At 41.9% G+C, this 19,490-nt stretch overlaps 2 protein-coding genes across 6 annotated transcripts in view; one reads left to right on the plus strand and one right to left on the minus strand.

Annotated features, from left to right (window-relative positions):
- LOC125311928 (protein RD3) overlaps nt 1-7,275 on the minus strand; it is a 30,045-nt gene extending 22,770 nt beyond the window's left edge. For all 4 annotated transcript variants that reach the window (XM_048270353.1, XM_048270335.1, XM_048270328.1 and 1 more), the window contains exons 1-2: nt 7,094-7,275; nt 3,446-3,642 (exon numbers count right to left, since the gene is read on the minus strand). The gene's annotated coding sequence lies outside the window, so the exon portion shown is untranslated. The remainder of the gene's footprint in view (nt 1-3,445; nt 3,643-7,093) is intronic.
- esrra (estrogen-related receptor alpha) lies at nt 1,892-18,811 on the plus strand. 2 transcript variants are annotated; one of them, XM_048270277.1, is made up of 8 exons: nt 1,892-2,424; nt 5,882-5,980; nt 10,488-10,871; nt 12,531-12,647; nt 12,902-13,015; nt 14,845-15,012; nt 15,270-15,539; nt 16,370-18,811. In XM_048270277.1, the coding sequence occupies exons 3-8, from the start codon at nt 10,493-10,495 to the stop codon at nt 16,621-16,623; spliced, it is 1,302 nt and encodes a 433-aa protein (XP_048126234.1). In that variant the 5' UTR covers nt 1,892-2,424; nt 5,882-5,980; nt 10,488-10,492; the 3' UTR covers nt 16,624-18,811. The 2 variants fall into 2 exon arrangements, with proteins under 2 accessions (XP_048126234.1, XP_048126242.1); XM_048270285.1 differs by lacking the exons at nt 1,892-2,424; nt 5,882-5,980 and adding an exon at nt 6,498-6,684.
- Nucleotides 18,812-19,490: the final 679 nt, after the last annotated feature.

Here is a 19,490-nt window from a genome sequence, read left to right on the forward strand (position 1 = left end):
AAAAGAAAATGTGCAATTAGCCAGTACATTTAACTGTCTACATCAAAATGGAATGTGGTCTGAAACACACACAAATGGTCATATCATTAGGCAATATTTGGTTTTCAGTATTTACTAAGGTATAATACTCAAATTATGTTTGGCAAAGTGTGCGCCTTTCTTCTTGCTTCTTAAATGCCACTGTTCCTATAGTTGTCCCTGTTTTGTTGTAACATAATTGAAAATCAAAGAGGATATCACCAAATGGTCTAACAACTCATAGTGTCTGCTAAAAAATAATGGAATGCATCTGAAAAGGCTTTTGAGCAGTGTGTCTGTTTCTGTATGTGTGAGTATGTGTGTGTGTGTGTGTGTGTGTGCGTGTGTGTGTTGGTGTTCATTTGCATATGCTTTCTTGTTGATATTTTGGGTATAGCATTTGTGTAGGTGTCCACCTGTCCTGAGGTCATGACCTGAGGTGGTATTCTTGTCCATTTGCCATTTGGGCATGACTCCTTCTATGGAATGGCGTCCACCCAACATCAGTGAAAGATCACATCAAACATGACAGTCTTGACGACCTCACCATGTGAGTATTTTGAAGGGGGGAAACGCGACATCTAAACGCGTTCGTTTAATTCATGTTGTACCTCAAACTGATGCAGAGCGGCGCTATGCAGCACAATTTAAATGCAGACTTCTGCGGCTTCTGCATATGACCTTCAATTCAAGGTCGTTGGTAGATTTTCAATGACAGAGAGAACACTCAGTCTTGCAATCTTCCTTCCTTGTATTAATCTTTCATGACAGCAGGAAACCTTGTAGGCTACTCCTACACCAAGATATTCGCCCATTTTATTCGTGCGTGATCAGAGTAATGTATTAGGCCAGCACTTGACGCATAGCAATAGGCTAATCTAGTCTACAATTCACTTAAGCAAACGTTTTTTCCCAGCTGACCCGTCAACAGTGTATGCGGGTAGCCTACCACATGATTACACAACGTTAACATTTCTATATAAGAATTTTCCACGACGGGACACGCTCTTTTCCGTTACAGCATTGTACCGGGCTCAGACGCTCTTCCTTTCCCAATGCCAGTTGCTGTGATCAAGTTACTGAGAGGATTGGAAACCTCAGTTTCTTCCCCTCTCAGCTCTGCAGTCTCGCTGACCCCCTCTTCCTTGGCACTGTGCCCAAAACTGTTCCACGTACCAGCTGACGAGGGTGGCCTAGAGCAGCAAGTTGGGTCAGTGTCACAAGACCGAACAGACAGAGCGCGGCGCAAACATTTTCCATGCCATCTAAAGCGATGTGTGATTTACAGTTGTGCCGCGTGTTTCTGTGGAGCGAATAGATAGCATTCCACTGAATATAACAGCCTCATATGTTTAAATCAATTTTGGCACTCCAACAACTGTTAGGCAATATTATAAAGGTATAGCATGTCATTTTGTATCTCTAGATAAACCCCTGGTATAGTAGCCTAAACCTACGGCGCATAAATTGTAGGCTATGACATCCGTTTCTGTAGCCTAAATATAACGGTGGGCTCGTAGGCAAAAGCCCTCTAGTTTGTCACATAATTTACCATGGATAATACGTATATTCAGGTTAACAGCAGAGTGCGGAATCGGATTATTATGTGAAGATACACGCAGCAGTAGACATTTACTGGGCACCGTGTCAGGCTGAAGTTTGTGTTATTTTTAAACGTGTGAAAAGTGCAGTATAGAGAATTAGACATTTGAAAAGACTTGCTACTGATATATGTAGACAAGGCTTGCAAACCAGTTCATCAGACACTACATTAGCCTACAGTAGGTCAATTTTTCTTCATTGTTGCAACGCTGATGACGCCCGCAGAGGAGAACGGGATTGGAGGGGGCGCGCGGACGTAACGGAGAGACAGCAGACGCAAAAGGGGAGAGGGAGGAGAGAGAAGAAGGGATATAGCCTACGTAACTAGAACCTTAGTTGTATCAGCGGAAGACGCGAACCTTGATAGTGACTAACACAATTTGTCGTTTGCAAGAACCCCGTCAGAACTGCGGATGAAAATATGGATTAACGAATTAGGCAATTCACCGAATGTAACGCCGTCAACCTTATAGCCAACGCAACTAAAGGCGGCCGGTTAATGCTCTGTAGGTTAAACTGTGGCGTCACTCGCGAGATCTGCTTTAATGCCATTGCAATTGAATCTGTAAACTCTAACAATCATAGAACACAGTCAAGGTGGTGTTAATATAGACTAGGCCTACTTACTGCCAGAGCATCATCTGAAGAAAATTGGTATGCAGTTTCATGTTCACAGTGGATCACTGGATTGAGACGGTCGACCAACTGCCCTCTAGTCTACTGTGGGGGAGTTACAGAGCCTCTGTTGCCCCGGCACCGGTTGGTTTGAGACGCTTACCATCAGAAATGTTTTCACAAACACTTGTAAGTAGACTAGCTTTATCCTGTTGTTTTTTATTATCCACAATAACTGTTCTATTCCTGATTACGCTCGAGATGTTAACAATGGCTCTGTCGCAGAACTGAACAATTCATGTGTATCACACCTATGCACGTTCTGAACTGTATACCTGATCGAACGTGACCCTGTTTGTCAGCATGTGAGCATGACTTGTAGACCTGCCGCATTTGGTCAGCAAGGCTTCCGTGGATAGGGTAACGTCATTGTTTTAATAGCCCACTTGCAGCAGATACGGTATTTTTTGAAGTAGCCTAACCTGTACAATGTTCCAGGGGAACACAGCCCTGCTGCCCCGTAACCTGCTTAAGGGAGACTAGGCTATCGTGTGCATGTCATTAACATAATTTGGAGTCGATGCAGTTTGTAAAAAAGTTAGTTGCAATTGTTTCCTGTCAAGGACTGACCTTGATATGATTGTGTGTGCGCTTCACTTTGTGTCAGCGAATAAGATCTCCCACCTCCACTACACGAGATGCGTCGCATTTGCCAATAGATTCCTCAGTTGAAGTCCAAAAATAGACTTCACTACTTGTGCTCTAGGAGCTATCGGCATCCCAGCATTCGAGGCATTTTTGCGACGTAACAACTGACGTAATGAAGCCGGTTCATCTTCAAAGAACACCCAACTTCAAATGTTATGCAGAATATATTCATACATTATAGGCTACGAGTAGGCTACGTGTCTGGATTTGCGGTGATTTCAATGCAGTGTATTACAAATCTAACAGCTAGTCATATTTAGTTTTGATTGGATTGGGATAGGGTATATCTTTTGGTACTTCTGTTATTTTGATACATAGGAGCCTACGTCTGGGGTAACTTAGGTACAGTTTGGACACAGTTTCAGTGTGTCTGCACAGAGGGACAGAGCAATGTGTCATAGTGGCACTCTCTCTCTCTCTCTCTCTGAGCTTGCTGCAGTGTTGCTGAACACGTGATTTTGTTAACTCTGCACATTTGTTTATTTCAGTATTATTTTCTCACCTGTAGTAGAGCATTAAGCTTCAGACACCAGTCAGTAGGTTAAGTGGTCATTCAGGATATGGAGGGAACATGGGCAGTTGTGGCAGTGAGTGGGATTCCCTGCTCTTAAGAAGTTGTAATCCAGTTTCGCTGTAAACCTTTCACCAGTCAAGGCTCACTGGGCAAGGTCACCTTCTGAAGTCTGGTCTAGCAACCCTCTGAAATACAGTGAACAGGAGGCCAAGCTTAGTATGGAATGGTATACCTTTCAAGACAACGTTATTCTGACATTATTAATTGTGCTACAGCTACCTTGCTCCTTGTTTTCCATGGAACATAAAAGTGCATAACTTTGAAATTGACATGTTTACATTTTTCAGTTTGGTTCATAAATGGATTAAGATCAGTCTTAGTTAGATTATAAACACTCTTAACCTCCAAGTGAGTTTAAGAGATGAAAAGTGGAAAGTCATTATTCTACTCAAAACATGAAGCTTAGGAGGACTCAGGAAGGATTCAGTAGGGCACACTCTCACTCTGCTCTCCTGATTTAAAAAGTCCTTGACACAGTAGACATCTCAACTACTTCAAGTCTTCTAGATAGATATATAGATAGATACTTTATTGATCCCCAGGGGAAATTCAAGGTCTCAGCAGCATACAGACAACACATACACATTCTTTAACAGCAGAAAAAGTAATTAAAGTATATAATATAAAAACACAACTAAGCAATAAGGACAGTAGAAGATAAAGAATATACTAAATATACTAAAATACAAATTATACTAACACTTAATCTAAACTGCATAAAGCATGGATGGGAGACAGTTCAGACAGTTCACAAATCACATAACAACTGAAAACTACTGTAACTGGATTATGTTTAATTAACACTTACTGGCTAACTGTCTAACCAGACCCTTAGACATCCTTGTTTTTGTCTGAGTAAGCTAGTTTATGGTAAGACAAAGAACTGACTAAAAATGTCTATGTTTGAGTAGCTTATAAGAAAAAACAGAATACTTTGTTTAAGTGTGTATGTTGTGGGTGTCATACAAATAAATATAAATATGTCTGAAAGTGTGAGACCAGTACTTGACTTACACCTTTACAGCTGTATTAAAACTTATTCAACACAACCCTCATGGTATCCTTGTATATCATTTTATCATGTGGTCCTATCAAGGTTATTCTGAGGCCAGTTTTGTGGCAAACATCAATTTAAAATTGTTTGCCTTTGTAAAATGTAAACACACCCTTTAAAAAGTTGGATAAATTTGGTGGTTACTGTAGTGTTATACTGTTAGTATAACACTGAGTGCTTACTAACTGTTAGTATAACAGTTATATTCATTGCACTCAGATGTCTGATTGCCATTGCAAAGTTAATTCTTTTGAATTATTGTTCTTTGCTAATGAAGATAAATATCCTTTGAAATGCAGGATTATTAATCTTTTATTATAGTATGTTGCTATTATAGAAATATCTTATTGTCATATAACTAATTGACCAGTGACCACCTATAGTAAAATGATCATATTGTTAGTAGTAATGCCGATATTGCTGCCTATAAATCTATAGTGTAGTGCTTGAAACAAGTGAAAGCCTTTTATCTTTCCTCTTTTTTCTTTTGTCTTGCCTCTTTCCTACAAAACTTGGTAAATTATCACCCAGTTTAAAGGGTTGTTTTCCCTTTTGTGTGCCTGCAGTATGATACAGAAAGAGATTGTAGTCATTGCGTTTGTCCTTCAAGCCCTCCTGTGACTTTGACCTTTGGAATGTGTCACAGAGAGGGGGAGGGTGTGTGTGTGTGAGAGAGAGTGAGTACAATTGGGTGAGAAAGAGATAGCAAGATTGAGTGAGAGAGAAAGAGAGAGAGAGCATTTGAATGCATGCTTGTGTTGTGACAAAGAAACAGCTCCCCTATGTCAGCATTTTATGTCAAACTGTTGATGGGAACAGGCAGGTAACAGAACATCTTCCATTTTTATAGAGATATGACAGCAGTCAGTGTGTGAAATGTGACAAAATATTCAGAGTTGTGATGGTCATTCACCATTATTAATTAGGCCTAACTGGTCATTGTAGTAGCTATTTGAATCACAGTAATTTAGCATGTGCATGACGTTGAGTGAGAAAGGCAGAGTTAAAGTCTTTAAATGCTTTATCAGTTTGGAGGCGTCATGGCAGTGAACATTTTAAGATTAAAAAAGTTGAGAGAACGAAGGAGAGTGAGCACAGATTTTCATAATTAAGAAAATGTGTAGAAAGTGTATAAAATGTATAAAGCAGTTTAAACAGTTTTCTTTATTTGATGCAATTCTATAACCTACTGTATTCTATACAGTTGTCAAAATCTGCCATTGGTTTTCCACTGTGGTGTAACATACAATTCATAGCATACAATGTTTTAGTAACCTTGAGTTTATATCTTGTATGTTTATGTTTCATAGGGCTCCTGATGACCAGATTGAACTGACCAAGCCATACAGCAACTGAGAGAAAGAGGATACTCAGCACTAGCAACACAGAGAAACTGCCCTACAGATCAGGTATACTACACATTTACAATTCTGTGATCTCAATATGTTTTCATTCTATATGTATTTTCTTATATGCAATATGAAATAATAGGATTATTAATTAGAGGGGAATATTAAGTATTTTTGTTAAAGGTTTGTAATTAATACAAATAAGCAATTATTTGACTTAATGGCCATAACAATCATATGTCAATGTCATACTATAGGGTGTAAGTACATTGTGTTGTGCATTTTTCGATTAACACAGTAGGCCTACATTGGCCTAACCTGCGCACTGCATATTCGAACGTGTTATAATTAAAGGCCTGCTCAAATTAATGGAAAGCTAAGCCGGCTATTCTGTCATTCTCCGTTACAGTCGTATGTAGCCCTGTGTGTGTGTAATATGGACACATCCTCAATTTTCACAATGTCGAGACGCTGTCTCTTTTTCTTATTAATAAATTAATAAGTGTCCTCCCCCAACTGTAAAGGTTCCCTCCTCCCTCCAACCAACCAATAGCCTTCGACACTGAGTTTGCATGCAGACAGTAACGTTATGTTGGAAAATGTACATTGCTACAGATGTGACGTTAGCTAAGTTTATAGTTCAGACAGTTTATTGGAAACGAGACAGATTAATTTAGTTTACGGCTGGATACTACCAGCCCTGAGAGTTAACACAGAAGGGTGAGGACATATCGCCGGCTCTCTTGTTACCTTTAAAGGTGGAGGTAAGTCGGCTAGCAACACAGTTAACGGTAGCTACATTGATGTTAGCTGGCTAGCTTGCTTGGAGTTGTTGTAGAAGCCCTAGCAAGTGATGTTAAAGTTGCTAATTACAGCAGCGTCAGTAACGTTAGCCATTCCCAACCCATTTTTCGCCAGTCAACTTACCTATTCATTGTCAGTAAGTTATATAGGAGTAAAAGCTAGTCCTCATCTTTTGAGCAGACCCATGTTTGACATTATTCCGCCAAACACAGGGTTTGAAGCGACCATCTGGCTTCTTAGCATAGCTTCTAGTTTGCTAGAACTAGCTTGTAACGTTAGGGTTGTTCGCTAACCTGGCAACGACCATAACCTTTCTTTTTACCCAAGCTAATCTTTAGTTTATAATGTTTACATGACATAAATTGATACCTGTCCGTGGAAGTCTTCGCATCTACTCTGCTGCTTGATGCAGAATATTTCATATATGTTCTGGCGCTGACATTTTTAATAACCTTTTCTGTGTCATTCCAGTGCTTTTCTTCAAGCACATGCCGTGAATCCATTCCAAAGCTGGAACACGCGGTGTTCCTCGCAGGCGTAACGTTACTTGAGGAGGTTAGCACACAAAGGGTAGAAATCAAAGATTCTAGAACAGAGCTCTGTTCTAGAATCTTTGGAATAGGGAGCTCGTGCGCATGACATCGTTTAATTGTTGTCTCTGAATCACTTTTCACAGTCAATACTTTACACAATAACCATCTCAAACAGGTTAACCAAATATTCTGATAAACATGGTGGTAGTGTAGTGGTTAAGGAGCTGGGCTAACGTTGTCGGTTCAATTCCCGGCTTCCACCGTTGTGCCCTTGATCAAGGCACTTAACCCCAAGTTGCTCCAGGGGACAATGTGATCCCTTGTAATATAGCTGACTTATGTAAGTCACTTTGGTCAAGAAGTGTCTGCTAAATGTAATGTAATGTAATGTAAATATGCTGCATGGTATAAGGCGGTTGCGTGACGTTTTTCCTGTTTTGCCTCACCTGAGCCAGTCTGCCATCCTCTGGCTGCCTGGCTCACTCTAATGATAGCTTTTGGAAGCACGGCACTGCAGTGACAGAAAAGTAGAAAGAGTGAATGAGAGAGAGAGAGAGAGGTGGCTAAGGGATGTAATAGCAAAGGTTACATGTCATACTGCATTGGGAATGGGATTGTAGGGCAGAGTGTTACACCATACCCCAGACACCAGCCCATTACAGCAACTCTGTACATTGCCCAGCATTGCCCAACATGTCATGAGAGAGTTGAGGGGAGCCAAGCAGGACAACGTTTATTGAGAAATGGCTGCTTGGTTGACCCACACTTTTTTGTACATGTTCATGTCCTGGGCCCTGTCTTTGTGAAATAAGCAATAACAGCTAGAATTAGTACAACAGAAGTTTTCATTGGCAGTGAAATGTGTGGATGAGACAAAGGGAAGTGAAAGAAAGGACAGTCAAGCATTTAATGAGATTTGCTATAATACAGTTTAGCAACACATACCGTCCAGTGACGTATAGCACATGCTTTGAGTTATGAGTGCCAATTGAAGTTGCAATACAGCTGTTGCCTTTTGTTTTGTCATGTGGGCCCCATAGTGTTTACGATGATGGTTGAGTTTTACCTCAAGAGAATGAGAATATGAGAATGGTATTTTTCATACTTAACCTTAGACATTAAGTTAACCATTTTGCTGAATCAGTTTTGCTGAATCAATATTGTGTATTTGATTGACAAAGTAGCAACTTCATTGTTTGGGTACTGGATCTTATAGTCTGCTGCTCTACAATCTGGGCCTCTTTCTGGCAGTTTAATTAAAGGCTTGAAGCTCTTCTCTGCTGGATTAATGACCCTAATCTGCCCTGGCAGCAGGCAGTGGGGCTCAGATTATACATCCACTGTTGCACATAGTCTGGCATACCCTTGTATGTGGAAATATTCACTTCCAGTTTTTACACTTTGTCATGTGTCACTGTCAGTGTCAAACCTCAGAACCTTTTAAGGTTGTTATGAAATGTAGTGGCCTACTTATTGGAGAAGGGAATGTTTTCTAGATGTTTGCATAAGTGGTATTAGCAGGTAATTGCTACTGTCTAACAATCAAGCCACTGTAGGAGTCCGCCACCTCACTACAGTGAGCTATGCACTTTGCCCATCTATTAGAATGTGTCCTGATTGTAAATTCACTGACCTCAGCATTGACCTCAGTTTCTAATAACAGCGCCTTTTTCTTATAACCTAGTAATAGCTACCAATTTATGCTGAGTACTTCAACAAAGTAGCTGAGGTGCCTGGTTTAATGCCACCAGGAAGGCTCTGTTATTAGCCTGGCGAGCCAGACCCACATTAAAATGTAGGGTCTGGGCACTCACCGTTCGCAGTGCTCAGTCCGAGGGGCGGGATAATCAGTTGTCTTTCAAATTCCCTCTGCACGCAATAGGACGCAATAGGATATTTGTTTTCCAGTAGCAGGGAATTCAAGCCAAACCGTTGCAACTCTGCCATCAATCATTATGTTAAGCTCACCAAACGACTCTATACACGATGTCAATTGCCTGATTAAGTTTAGATTTCTGGAGCTCACAAGCAAACGGAGAGTTGCTAGACTAGCCCTGGCAGCAAATGTAATTTGCCGCTAGGGGCGCATCTAGATTTCTAGGCTACTCTGTTATTGCTGTTGAAACAAGAATGCTGATTGGGTCTATGTAATTTAAAATCCATCAGAATTTAGAAGTAAATTACATGGCAGACCTCTGTGTTCTCATAGGTGTTTTGTGTTGTTGCTAACAAAGGTCTTGCCAAATATATAAACAGATATAAATGTGGCCGAATGGGAATGTAGGCATGTTTGCTTTGCTTAGTACAGTGTTTCTCAAAGTGTGGTCCGGGGGTCCGCAAGCTAGCCCAAGTGTTCCGTACTTTTTTTTTTTTTAGCTAGGTGGTCCGTTAGGCTTTTTTTTATTGATTAAGTGGTCCTTGGTCTGAAAAAGTTTGATAAACACTGGCTTAGTATATGGAAGATATACATTCAACAGAAAAATACAATACTGAAGAAATGAAAGCAAACCATGGAATTACATGATTCCAAGCCTGATAGAAAGCCTGACTGCAAATCGAGCTGACTGTGCCAGCCAGCTAGTATGAAACAGTGAGCAACACCTTAACCCAAAGTGTATTTTGCGTTCTGATGAGACTGAGCTTGGATTTGTGTGTTTTTTGTTAACTTGTATTTAAAAGGTAAATCTTCTGTTGAAGTTAGAGGAAAGCTTTTCTCTTATGTTGATACATTAACATATGTTCACTTCTCAGGGTAAAGAGTTATATGACTAGGCCTATGTAGGCTAGCCACTGGTTACCTGTATATGTATTTCAGCGCTATGCTGAATGGCCTCTGAAAACTATCCAGCAACACTGAAGGCTACTCAGAGCTGTAGCTGTAATCAGAACTTAGACTATGTGTTAAAGTTATCATGCTCCTATGAAAGACTGAAACACTGGCTAACCCTCTAGCTTAAAACATGAAGTTGCTGTTCATAGACATCTTAAAAAGCTTTGACTGATCACACACCCAAGTCCTATCTTTTAAGCAAGTGTCAAGTATTTGGGCAAATGTTTAATAAAATCTAAACTTACTCTGATGAAAAAAACGGAGAAACTTGGGTATATTTCCATGTCAAAACGAGTTTAAACAAAAGTGTTGGCAGAATGCTTAAAAAAATGTTATTATAATTATATAGCTATGTACCGGTAACTGTAACTGTATGTCCTCTGTGCTTCTCCTGTGGCAGGAATAATGTCTTCCAGGGAGCGCCGTTCAGATCTCTACATTAAAGCGGAGCCCAGCAGCCCCGAGGGAGCCGGCGGGGGCCGCGCCAGTCCCGGTGGAGCCTCGTCCGACTCGTCCCAGAGCGGCGGCGGAGGGACCCGTGGAGACGGCACCGGTCGTTATTCGCCGCCGCTCTACACACCTGCGCTGCGCTGCCACTTCAAAGAGGAGGCCGGGGACGGCGCCGAGGAAGGGTCCACGGGCAGCGGAGGTGGACGGTGCAAGTACGCCCTGAGCACCTTGCCCAAGAGGCTCTGCCTAGTGTGTGGAGATGTGGCGTCGGGCTATCACTACGGGGTGGCCTCGTGTGAAGCCTGCAAGGCCTTTTTCAAGAGAACAATACAAGGTGAGTTGAGTTACAGTTTTTTTCAGTCGCTAACAAGCGTTTGTCTAACCAGTTTTTTTTTTGTTTAACCACATTTTCAAAACTCTAAACACAATTAGCACAGCATACAGTCTTTTGTGGCCATACCATTCACACATTTCATGTCGTTTTCACACAGTATGCAGTCAGTGAACACATTTCCACAATGCTTACACTTTCTTAACAGACATGCTATACCTCCCAACAAAACTATGGATTGTTTTTGTAGTATTTACGTTAACACACAACATCCCACAATAGCAAACACAATATTAAAAACCTTAGATACAATATAAAAACCTCTGCTTCTGCTCTGCTTCTGCTACCAAATGGTTTTATCCCAGGTGCATCGCCTTGTATAATATATGATGTGATGTTGATGAAAACATGTGGCCTAACTCTGAAGATCGCAGAGATTTTTTTTTAGCCCCCCTTTTTGCTGTTGCTTTTTGTTCAGAATGCTCTTGTGTGTTTCATGGATATTTTGTTTACTGTAAGCAATACTGTAAAACTTTTTCCGTTCTATCATACTGTAAACAGTATTTCCACTGTAGGCTACCTCCTGTAGTAAACAGTAAAGGGAAAAAAACTGATTTGCTTTTTACTGGAATGCTTTTGAATATGAACATTACATGTGGCCATACAGTTCCCAACCAAGAAATTTGGTGTAAAAACGGTGGATACCATGTTTTGCATGCAAATACCTGTAAAACTGTGACTTAAAACATAAAAGTCTATGCCGTTTTTGTAATGTCAATAGCCAGTATTTTGAAACCTGGTGTACTTTGATTGACTGCATGTACCATGTGAAGTGAAATCAAGTGTTATTCTTTGACAGAATAATTTCATTTTGAGTCAGATTTCCAGTGTTTTGGTAAAGTTAGTGTGTGCAGAGAAAGATGTGTTAGTATCTATTTAACAAAATGTGTTTTTGAGAAGAAAATTATCCATTTGGCCAATTGTGTTTTGTAGGTGTGAGTCTGTGTTAAGAGTTTAGAAAAAGTATCTGAAGTATGGGTAAGCACTTGTTAGCGATTGAAAATAACTGTAATGGTATGCATTTTGGGGGCTGAAATATCGATAAATATTAAGCTGTAATCAAACCCTCATAAGGGCTTAACATGTAATATGTTATAGAGACATTCCATCAGTTACAGTAAATTCAATACCTTGTCTGTCTGTCCATCCCTGCAAAGATCTTTCAAAAAGGGATATTTTGGAGAGAAAAAAAAACTGTAACCATGCAAGGCTATACCTGAATGTAATCTCAAGTCACCTTAGACTCACCCACTTTTTTTAGCTTGACCTATTTTTCAAGGTTACACGTTTGTTTTAAAAAAGGCCCAACAAATTTTGAGAATACAAATACAGATAAAAGGGACATTGATCTTTATTATCATGCATAAGTAAACCTAAAGGGTTTATTATTTGGGTACTTTCTTCCTTTGTGTAGATTGAAAAACTTAATACAAAGAACTGTTTTCAGCCCTCTTAATGTTCTAGTTCTTGTTGTTTTTTCTTTTGTTTACATTTTTTTTGTGCTGTCTAATGCTAGTCACAAGCCACTGGTCTGGAGCGCTTCCCTGTTCATTTGGATGCTTCTCTCACACCTTGCGTTTCCTGTCTTTGTCTGTTTCCTAGGTAACATTGAGTACAGCTGTCCGGCATCCAACGAGTGTGAGATCACAAAGCGACGCAGGAAGGCCTGCCAGGCTTGCCGTTTCACCAAGTGCCTCAAAGTGGGCATGCTCAAAGAGGGTGAGTGGCCTGAGTCCAGTGTTGCTGCCCATAGGGAGCACACCTTTTTGTGGACCACACAGCCCTGCTTACTGGGGCTGGAGCCAGGATAGCATCTAAGCTGGAAACCAGTTGCAGTCCTTTCCCTACTTGTTGAATCTCTTGCAGCTGTGCCCCTATATTTCAGGGTTGTGTGGTTTTTGTTTTATATATTTAATGTCTTGTCGTATCACCATTAACCTTCTGTGGCTGTCCCCCAATGTTCTTTAATTCAGGAGTGCGCCTTGACCGAGTGAGAGGAGGGCGGCAAAAGTACAAGCGACGTCCCGAAGTGGAGAACGCCACGTACCAGAGTGCTCCGATACCACTGAGGAAAGAGGGAGAGAAAGGTAAGCTACTGGGGTCAGCCATACCAGGCCTCTGATGGAATGAATCAAGACTCAAAATTACTTTATAATATCTCCTTGTACTTGTATAACAGAATAAAAATCTGGGGTTTCGTCTCCTCAACATCTGAAGCAATAAATAATAATAGGGATGGGCCGATACTGATACTGGCATCGGGGATCGGGCCGATACTGGACCCGTACTTGTACTCGTAAAAATGAATCGATACCACCCACTGATACCACGTAATTACACAGTTCCCCTCAATCATGGTAGCTTAGCTGCTGCAATACTTTCACGTAGCCTACTCGTGACGCTTATTTCAGTCTTGCACTTCAAAAACATACAACTAGCTAGATTCATCTTGAATCTACGCAGCTAATACCTTCACACAAATAGTTCTCTGTTTAAACTATAACTCACCTAAACTATGCATGTGGCATACACGTAGTTGAGTGTAGTTGATGTGCGTGGCTGGTGTGTTGGTGTAGCTCTGCACTGCACGCTAGTTGGGGATCATGTAGCCTACAAAACAAACTCCGTGGAGTTTTCATTTCAGTAGATAAATCTAATTTGCATAGTGTTGTGTTTGCTCACATTTTGTAATTTTTGAGAATTTGTTGAGAAATTTTACCCTTTCCTGCCTCTGCTCCAGATCTTAGATGAGACAGTGCCACTGTGGAGTGTGTTTTAGACATAATTGTTTGTTTATTTTTGGTTTGAAATAGCATGCTGTTATACATTTTATTTGATAATCATTACTATTTATATGTATTTAGGCTTATTGTAACAACCAGTGCAGAGAAGAAAATTCGTTGTAATTTTATGCTAGTTATTTTGTGTTAGAAATATCGGTACTTCATTTCATTAGAATATAATATCTTAACCTTTATTTACACACAACTCTTTGACTAATTAGGCTTTTTTTGCTAAATTAACCTAATTAGCTAAATTTGAACCTATAGCATAATAATAATAACATGGGGTGTCACCCCGGAAATTCTTTTAATTCTAGTTGCTAATCACACCATTTAACGTGACTTGAGAGAGACAGAATTCAGGAACTAAAGACAGGCCCATCTTCTGTCCGACTCATGTCATGTTAACCCATATGCATTAAACCACATGTCACTGCTTGAACGTTTTGTGCATGTTGTAGAAACACCACCCCACAACACAGCCTTTATTTGGTGCAAATCCAATTTGTTTTTTTTTGGTTATAGTCCGCTATTCACATTACTAGGCCATCACCGCAAGTGCATACAAAATATTTATGGCCAAGTTTTGTGTCGTCCCCACATTTGCAAAATTGCTTACCTTCTTTACTACAAGATGTTTTTTTTCCCCTGCATCGAATCGCACAGGCTCTGATTGTCCAATGAGTGTGCAAGTATGCGAGAGTTCGCTGGAGTCCTAGTTATGTAAATTTCTCTGTGTGGACCCAATTATTTGTGATTACTGCACTATCAAGCCACCAACTGTACATGTATGGAATCTGAGCAGACTAGGAAGTATAAAAACAAGTGCAAATGCATGCTTATACCTTAATACTTACAGTAGATGGTTTACTACTAACAGGATGGGTGACGGAAATAGGATCACTACTGCTGAGCTCCTGAACTTGGACCTGCAAACAATATAGACCCTTTCAACAATAAAAACAAAAACAATGCTTGAACGTTCTATTTGGGTCCCAATCTACTTTCTCTGCATTAAGATAACATATGGAATGTTAAAAAGGAAGTCTTGTGGGGCCAACTATGATGCTGATAATGGAACTCTCTTGAAAGGGTCTATAACTGAGATTCTCCTCTATTCTGATGTCCTTCAGGCTCCTCCAACATCATCGTGTCCCACCTGCTGGTGGCCGAGCCAGAGAAGCTCTTCGCCATGCCGGACCCGCTGCAGGCGGACACGGCCCAGCGGACCCTCACCACGCTCTGTGACCTGGCAGACAGGGAGCTGGTGGTCATCATCGGCTGGGCCAAACACATCCCTGGTGAGAGAGTAGGAGGTGGAGAGGAAACAGGGACAACAAAAGGAACGAAGTGCGAGAGGGTTGTTTTGGGGAAGGGGGTTGGAGACCGTGAGCCTTTTGAATAGCAAGCAGAGGTGTTTTGTGGGGAGAGGGGTGCCAGCTGCTGATTTTCCCGGATTAAGGATTCGGTTGGGTGTCATATCAGAGCTTTTACGAAGTGTGGTATGCCTGTCACCTCCCTGAAACCCTCTCTCTCGACACCTCTCTTCCCCCAACAGGCTTCCTGTCCCTTTCGCTGGCCGACCAGATGTCCGTGCTGCAGTCGGTGTGGCTGGAGGTGCTGGTGCTGGGCGTGGCCTACCGCTCGCTAGGCTGCGAGGACGAGGTGGTGTTCGCCGAGGACTTTGTCCTGGACGAGGAGATGTCCCGCGTGGCGGGCCTGACCGAGCTCAACGCCGCCATCAGCCAGCTGGCACGGCGTTTCCGCTCCCTACAGCTGGACCGTGAGGAGTTCGTCATGCTCAAGGCCATAGCCCTTACCAACTCAGGTAACCACAACTTTCCCCCCGAATGTGGTCAGTTGCAGAATGTGTTGTCTGCTGTAAAGCATTGTGGGAAAAAAAGGTGTAATGGACATTTTCCCTCCTGTTCCAGCGGGCCTCGTGACACCAGTGATTACAGTAAACACTAGATTCCCTCTGATAGGCTGCCTAGCCCCCACACTTTCTATTTGGTATGCAAATACTCAAGCTGTCGGTGATTGCCCTGTCAATAGAACATGCATCACAATCTGTTGTCATCAAACATCAGTCGGCAAAGCCTGCATTTGCATGTGAATGCACTAGTCGCTGCGACACTCCCAGCTATTGCTTTTCTCACTCCCCCGTTCTCTTCTCTTTCTTCCTCCTCCTCTACTGTATCTATCTATCTACCCATGGCCATCAAACTATATACTGTAACTCCTCTCTCTGCCGCACTGATGTATCTAATGACTGATTCTTTTTTTGTTTTATCTTTTTACTTATGTGTATGTTTTCATGTACAGAATGGCGCCACTTGAGACACTCTTTTGGGTATTTTTTTAATGTTATCTTTTTTTTTATCTTGTCCTCCTCTTCCTCCCTCTCTTCCTCCCTCTCTTCCTCCCTCTCTTCCTCCCTCTCTTCCTCCTCCTCTTCCTCCCTCTCTTCCTCCTCTCTTCCTCCCTCTCTTCCTCCCCTCCTCCTCCCCCTCTTCCTCCTCCTCTTCCTCCCTCTCTTCCTCCCCCTCCTCCTCCCCCTCTTCCTCCTCCTCTTCCTCCCTCTCTTCCTCCCCCTCTTCCTCCTCCTCTTCCTCCTCCTTCTCCCACTCCTCCCTTCCTGCACTTGTCTCCTCTCAGACTCGGTGTACATCGAGGACATGGAGGCGGTGCAGAAGCTGCGCGACCTGCTGCACCAGGCCCTGTTGGAGCTGGAGAGCCAGCGGCGGCCCGAGGACCCCCAGCGCGCCGGCCGCCTGCTCCTCACGCTGCCCCTGCTGCGCCAGACTGCCGGCCGCGCCCTCACCACCTTCTACGGGATCAAGACCCGCGGCGGCGTGCCCATGCACAAACTCTTCCTGGAGATGCTTGAGGCCATGATGGACTCGCCCTAGAGCAAAACACTCCAAGCTCCAGACCGATGGACGGACGGACTGATGGATGGAGGAAGGAGAACTTGTGAGAGGTGGTCATACCTTCGTGGAAGGCTGACCAGTTGATCCCTTTTTTTTAACGTGGCTGGCTGGATGGATAGTGATCATGGCGCTATGAAAGAACATTTGACTTATGGCATAAAAGGTTTGTTATGAAAGACCCCATGATGTGTGTTTAAGGCACACACTATAGCTGTCAAACTCTTACCCTTGTGTAGTCCTGTGGAAGAAGAGGCAAACTGCAGCAAATATTACAGTAGATGAGTGCTTAAAGCCATACTCCATACTCTTTCAACCTAATCTCCAGCCGCCAGCTGTATCTTTCGGACACCATTGGGCCACTGATTTTATGTGTGGGGTAGGAGGAGGAACATCCCAATTAACTTTTGTGACAATTGACAGAATGCTGCAATGGCTGGTAGAGATTAGTTTGGTGTGTGTGAAATGTCACTTTGAATTCCTTCTCTTCACATTTTATTCAGATTAGTCAGATGTTCATTTACAATGTTCACTGGGCACTTTTTGTTAGATATTCTGACATTGAAATAAAAACGCAATCCTGCAGTTAGGAAAGAAGCAATATAAAGTAACGGTGCACCATATGTTTCCCTTTTTGAAATTCTAAACAGGCTTTACTTAATCGACCCTTGCCTCCCCTTGCAAAGGATGGCATTCAATATGCTGTGAACCCATCAGAGGTAGCTGTGTATAATCTTGTAGAAGTAATTATGTATTCCTGTGTACAGAGATACACACTAGCAGTATTTATATTAGGCCCCATTTCAGCTGCATTTCCACTTAAAATGTTAAGAATATCCTCAAAGACTAGTGTAAAAAATATATGTAACTTCCACTTAATGCCTACAAATTAGCTATTATTGTACATTCAAGTCATATAAGCATGAATGTCGCAAAGTAAAATGTCATATGATTTTATTTCTCAAACTAGTGTGAGTGTATCTTTGTTTGAAGTCATTACACAGCTTTTGACTGGAACAAAGAAGCATAGGCTCAACTAAAAACAAACACACATTTCAATAGTGTAAAAACCTACATGCGGCGTGCTTTCAGTAGCTTTTATAAACACTTTTCCTCTCCCTAAAACAGTAACCTTTTGTAGTATAGATGTATGCAAGAAGTGTAAAAGACAAAAGCACCTTGCTTGTGATATGCACAGTTGGGCATAGACAGGATCTTTGGAAACCATTTTGTGTGTCTGGCAGGCAGGAATCTAGGGACAGAATACACACTCACACACAGCATGGTTTACATGTGGGTATATGTGTGAAACAGAATAGTATGGCAAATGTTAAACCAGATGCAATACTTTTAAAAGCAATATAACTACAAAACAACTTGTAGAGAGTAATAATAGTCATAACGTTGTGGATAGTGCAGTTTCAGTTTATTAAGCTGAGAGGAAATAAAGGAGCAAGCTTGGTGAAGGGAATTGCCACCTTTGTGTTCTGCAGTCCTCAGACGCAAACCAGATAGACACTGACCTCACCCATCGTCCTTGGCAGTGGGGGAGTGAGTAATCAGTTTCCTCTTTTGGGATGGAAGGACGATAACAAGCTCCTCTGTGCAACATTCAGCAATGTTATGTGCACCGTCCAGAGATGAGTGTCCTCTGAAAGGAAAAGAAATGCACCGTGTAACATGAGTTTTGGTAGACTGAATCCGACATGGATTGCTTGCACACAGCAAATGTTTGAGTCCAAAAAGGGAACACCATGATTGTCAACTCAGATATCTGTCTGTATATATTAGCATAAAATAGTCACAATAGTTTTATTTATACCGAGAGTTGTTAAAGTAGAGTAGGGGTTAGTGTGTGTTGTGTGTGTGAGTGTGTGAAAGAGAGAGAGAGAGAGAGAGAGAGCAAGTTAGTACACTGTATAGTACACAGCGATTCCACTGTGTTGTATAACCGATGATGGTGCATCAAGATCAGGGAAATTGCAATCCCAGGCCCTGTAGGCGAGGTGGCATCAGCCCCTGGAATCTATTGGATCTTTTCAGAACTTTTCAGAGGAGCCTGTTTATTCAAAGAGGAAATCAGAATGGATAATCAGCTTTGGACCTCCGAAAAAATATTAACGCGATGAAGTTTTTTTTTTTTTTTTTTTTTTTTTTGATATTTGGATTACACACCAACTGAAAATGAATGAAAGTGACACACACTGATTCAGCCATCGGTTGTTGAAGCAGGCGTGCTGGACTTTGCCATAGACAGATATTTGACCTCCTGAGGTACTCTAAAGCTGTGTGGAACTTTTTAGCCTGCTAGCCATTTTGGCCCAGAGCAACATTTAATGCAACATGGTGAGCCTCACATTACGGGGTTGGGGTTGGTGGTGGGGGTGGGGGGGGTGGGGGGGGGTTGAAGGGGAACGGGGATGGATGGGGGACCCTGTGACCATGTGTTAAGTCCATTTGTTTTTACTGCTGTGGATGATTGTTGTCAGACTTCTGTCTGGTATATGCAAACATAATCAGTTCAGACTCCCACAACTATGCTACCTTATTGTCCTTTCTTTCAGACATAATTCGATCACTCGATCACACACCTCTCAGTTGGTGTTCCAGTGAACACACTCAAATTTTCAGTCACTACTACTCATGCGGCATCTGAGTCCCTTATGTGAAATTCAAAGTTACATGTTCGTTTCAGGGTGCTTTCCTAGTTTCATACTGTAAGTTGTCGTGATTGTATGTGTACACTGTCCGATTGTTTGACTCATGCAGTACACTGCATTGGCAATGGCTGCTGTTCCCTTCACCAGGGAGCAGAAGTGTTCCAGCTAGAGCAGGAGGTTTTGCCATAT

Source organism: Alosa alosa, chromosome 2 (assembly GCF_017589495.1).
Source record: "Alosa alosa isolate M-15738 ecotype Scorff River chromosome 2, AALO_Geno_1.1, whole genome shotgun sequence".
Classification (NCBI taxonomy): Eukaryota; Metazoa; Chordata; class Actinopteri; order Clupeiformes; family Clupeidae; genus Alosa; species Alosa alosa.